Source organism: Morus notabilis, unplaced genomic scaffold, assembly GCF_000414095.1.
Source record: "Morus notabilis unplaced genomic scaffold, ASM41409v2 Scaffold143, whole genome shotgun sequence".
Lineage (NCBI taxonomy): Eukaryota > Viridiplantae > Streptophyta > Magnoliopsida > Rosales > Moraceae > Morus > Morus notabilis.
Window position 1 is genome coordinate 92,415 of NW_010366496.1, and position 4,519 is coordinate 96,933.

Sequence of the window (4,519 nt, forward strand, 5' to 3'; positions counted from 1 at the left end):
ACAAAAGTTTTTTTTTTTTTTTTTTTTTTTTTTTTTTTTTTTTTGTGTGGCTAATTGGGACATATGTGGTCCAGTTGGGGGCTAGACGAGGCATTTTCCGGGTACTACGACTCGAGCTCGCCGGACGGGGCGGCGTCATCGTCAGCGGCGTCGAAGAATATTGTGTCGGAGAGGAATAGGAGGAAGAAGCTCAATGAAAGGCTGTTTGCCCTTAGAGCAGTGGTCCCCAACATTAGCAAGGTGACGACGACCCCATTAGAATAAACAATTCATTAGTTTATGGCTTTGCTTTTGCTTAATTATTGTCACTTTGAAATATTATAAATATGTAGTAGTTTCTGTTAGTGCTCCATTTGGGGTTCCAATTATTATAAGTTCCGTTTATTTCGTCGATTCGAGTTTAGAATTCGAGTTTTGTTACAATAAAAAGTTCTCAGAAACAGTCACATCTAACTTTTTTACTACAGTAAAAAGCTCTCACACAAAATCACATCTCAACTCGAATCAACAAAGTGAACGGGATAAATATAACTTACGGCGCTAATATCGACCATTTTGTCCCTATCTAGCTAACTCCAATTCTCTAGATTTTTTTTTTTTTTATAATTTCCATTTTTTCCCTGTTTTTCATTTTTGGCTAACTTGTTGCATTAATGAATTAATATTAGTTTCTGGGGTTTGATTATTTATTTAGATGGACAAAGCTTCTATTATCAAGGACGCAATTGACTACATCCAAGAGCTACATGAACAAGAGAGAAGAATCCAAGCAGAAATAATGGATCTGGAATCAAATAAAACTAAGAAGATTAATCCGGGATATTATCATCAGGATCATTTTATTGAGCAAGAGCTTCCCATCTTGCTGAGATCAAAGAAGAAGAAAACTGATCAACACTTGTATGATTCTGGAGGGTCAAGAAATTGTTCTACTTCCCCTATTGAAGTCCTTGAGGTCAGTCTCTCCTCTCTCTACCTCTCTTAATTTCCCGAAAAATATTTACGGACGCCACCGGCGTCGAACACCACCAGTAATAGAATATGGGACCCACAATTCTTGGTTCTGACATTTTATTAAGAGATGGTGTTAAATATCACCGGTGTCGTATACTATTATTCTAATATCTCTCTCCATGTAATTAATAATTGATTAAAAAGATGATTGGGTTATTTTTTATAGACACCGTGGAAGATTAGTGATTACTACTTAATTAAAAAGAAAAGAGTTGATCAATCAATTAATTAACATTAATATTAATTATTAATTGGGTTGCAGCTAAGGGTGACGTACATGGGGGAGAAGACTTTGGTGGTGAGCTTGACATGTAGTAAAAGGACAGATACAATGGTGAAGCTTTGTGAGGTTTTCGAATCTTTGAAGCTCAAAATTATTACAGCTAATATTACTGCTTTCTCTGGGAGGCTTTTGAAGACAGTCCTCATTGAGGTCAGTCTCCTTTTTAATTTTTAATTTCTAACGTCCTTACTTTTTTCTCTCTTCCTGATTTAGTCAAAAAAATATATATATATTTGTCATTTATTTCCTTTTTAAGAACTTCCAAAATTGGAAGAGCTCGCATATTGTTATGTCACAAGACACATCTTTTTTACTCGTGTAAATACATTTATTTAGTGGTAATACAAACAAATAATAATACCATTTAAAAAAAAAAAAAAAAAAAAAAAGGATGACTAGTTATTTGGTAGAAACAAAATGATAATTGCTATAGTTCAAAGGAGGATAATTATTGACTTTGTTACAAATTAATGAATTTAAGACAAAAGAATATCCTAAAGTTAGTTAGTTAGTTTTTTTTTTTTTTTTTTTTTTTTTTATCATGATCTGAACAAAGATATTATTAATATCTAAATTTTATTCATCTTTAACTGGAGATAGCTTGGAACTGAAAAAAGAATAGAGGATTTTAAAATAAGAGGGAATTTTTTTTTTTAAAAAAAAAGAATAAATTAAAGAAAAGAAAAGCTGGAGTTTTGTGGGGCTCCAATGGGTTGGAAATCACTTTTAATAAAGTGGATAATCCATTACGTGACATAGTATTTTAGGGCAATAATGATGAGTGGTGTAATCCAAAGTGTCCGAATAAACCTCTCCATGGAACAAAAGTGACGTGGGAAGGACCCAACTGGCCGTTTTTTCACTTTAACTAATATTGAACAAGAATGTTTATAATATTGTAGCTTTCCTTCTTCTCATTATGTATAATACACACACACACATATATATATATATATATATTCACTGTTTTCTTGGACGTATTTGGAAAGTGGAAACCTTCCTCTCACATGTCCGCCTTATTTGGAGTTAGTTTTGTTTTATTTTTAACGTTTTTTAGAAAGAAAAAATGAAAATAGGAGAGAAATAACGTTTGACACAATTAAAGATAAAAATAAAAATAAAAATAATTTTTTAATTTAGTGTAAAATAGGAGAGAAATGAAAAATGACTTTTAGTTATTTTTTTATTTTTTTGTTTCCGTTTTCTCCTCTCTTGAGCACAGAGAGAGAGACATTAATGAATTTTTTTTATACTAAAAATAATCTTTTGATAAAACTATTAAATATATTTTTAAAAATAATTTATGTCTGAGATTAAAAATATTTTTATTTTTATTTTCATATAAAAAATAAAATTATTTTAAAATGAGTTTCAAACGCATTTATAATTGTTCATAATATCAATTCATAACGAGTACTTAATCTTTTTGAGACTTTCCGCAATTTAAATTAGGACAAGAAAAGGTCAATACTGATCTTTCCAAGAGACATGTTAATTATAACCTGAACCTAATTTTTCTAAGGCCCCACCAATAGGGCTCACCCGTGATGATCTAACGACGGGTGGCCGTAGTTATATCTCTTGGCAGTTAGGGACGGACAGTTGATATATATATATATATATATATATATATATATATATATATATATATATATATATATATATATATTAATAGTTCGTCACTAATATATGTATTAATATTTCGTCACTAAAAAATTAATATATATATATATATATTTGCGTATTATCTAGTCAGCGGTATAAATAGGAAACTGGGCTAAGAGAAAAACCATTAATTTTTTGGTATAAAAACTAAGCTTGATTAAGGGAAGAAATTAGTCCAATTTTCTTGCGCCAAACCCACCAAAAGTATTATTGTTGATGAGATCATAGCAGTTGATGTTGTCCTTCAAAACCATTGGTTCTTTATGGAAACCCCACTCATGTAATTGATTTTTTTTTTCTTAGGTAAATTGATTGATTTTTTTTTTTTTTTTTTGGTTTGAAAATGGTTAGTACAAGTAAATAGTAATAACATGTGTTTCTTTCTTTGTTTTTTTTTTTTGGGGTAAAAATAGTAATAACGTGTTTCACATATGGATAATACCTCATTTTCTTCGAAAGTCCCAAGTAAATGCGTTCCCTGATTCCTGGGAAGGGCACTAATTTTTGGGGAAAAATGAAAACGCACGGAAAGCTCGAGGGAAACTCAAAATCCATTTTGAAAAGAGAAAAAACGTGTTCCAAATGAGAATTGCATAAATATATAAATACATGTCATTTAAAACGCGTTTTCTGCAACATGTATATTGAGGATGTTACTATTATCCATTTTACAATTTTTTTTTGGTTATTATTGCCGTGCCCTGTACTATTATTACGAGTTCACACGGATCTAATTTTTAATATCTCAAATGATATTTAATTAATCATATCAACATCGTTTAATAAATAATATAAAATTTTAAATTAAAGAATTTTTTTTATTTTTTTAAATAATGTGATATAATAAGATTTGTTAAACTCCATTTTAAACGTTAAAAATGAACAAATGATTTGAGTGCAAATTACATGTGTCGAATTTATTTATGCTTGTTTTAAAGCTGTTATATATGGACAAATTAAAGGAAAATGTGACAGAGAAAATACTGTACTAGGGTTAAAAACGTCTATTTTTATGGTCCCTATGTGGCCCATTCTTCGTATGTCGTGCGGTTCTAATTCAACTAACAAATGTCCACTAATTTAAGATATGTCCCTTGTCACATCACTATCCGATTTTTTTTTTCTTTTTTTTCCAATTTTTTTAATAAGAAATGACTTTATCTAAAAAATAAATAAATGAATAATGACTTGACCATGACATATTAAGACAATACGAATTTCTTCTTGATTCTTTGGATTATCAGCTGATTGCATTTTTTTTTAATTTTTTTAATTTTTTTATTTTTTTTGCCTATCATGACTCGTGGAACTTAGTCACAATATAAAAACTCCCTTGACCCAGAACCATTTTTTAAAACTTAAAAAAGAAAGTTTTAAATAGTAAAATAATTTCCGAAAAGATTTTCTTTACAAAATAGCTACAAAATCATGAGAAATGTCTACGTTTTACACAGAACAATCACCTAACCGTTCTTTTTAAAAATAGCTACAATTTTATTTTGTAAGATAGTCATTTGATCTAAGTTATGTTGATACTTGAAATATATATATATATAT

General features: G+C 29.4%; 1 protein-coding gene across 1 annotated transcript in view; it reads left to right on the top strand.

Moving 5' to 3' along the window:
- The first annotated feature begins 47 nt into the window (after window positions 1-47).
- LOC21386546 (transcription factor bHLH35) overlaps window positions 48-4,519 on the top strand; it is a 4,864-nt gene continuing 392 nt past the window's right edge. The window contains exons 1-3 of the mRNA XM_024173685.1: window positions 48-240; window positions 695-955; window positions 1,277-1,447. Coding sequence (XP_024029453.1) covers window positions 64-240; window positions 695-955; window positions 1,277-1,447 — 609 coding nt within the window. The 5' untranslated portion in view covers window positions 48-63. The remainder of the gene's footprint in view (window positions 241-694; window positions 956-1,276; window positions 1,448-4,519) is intronic.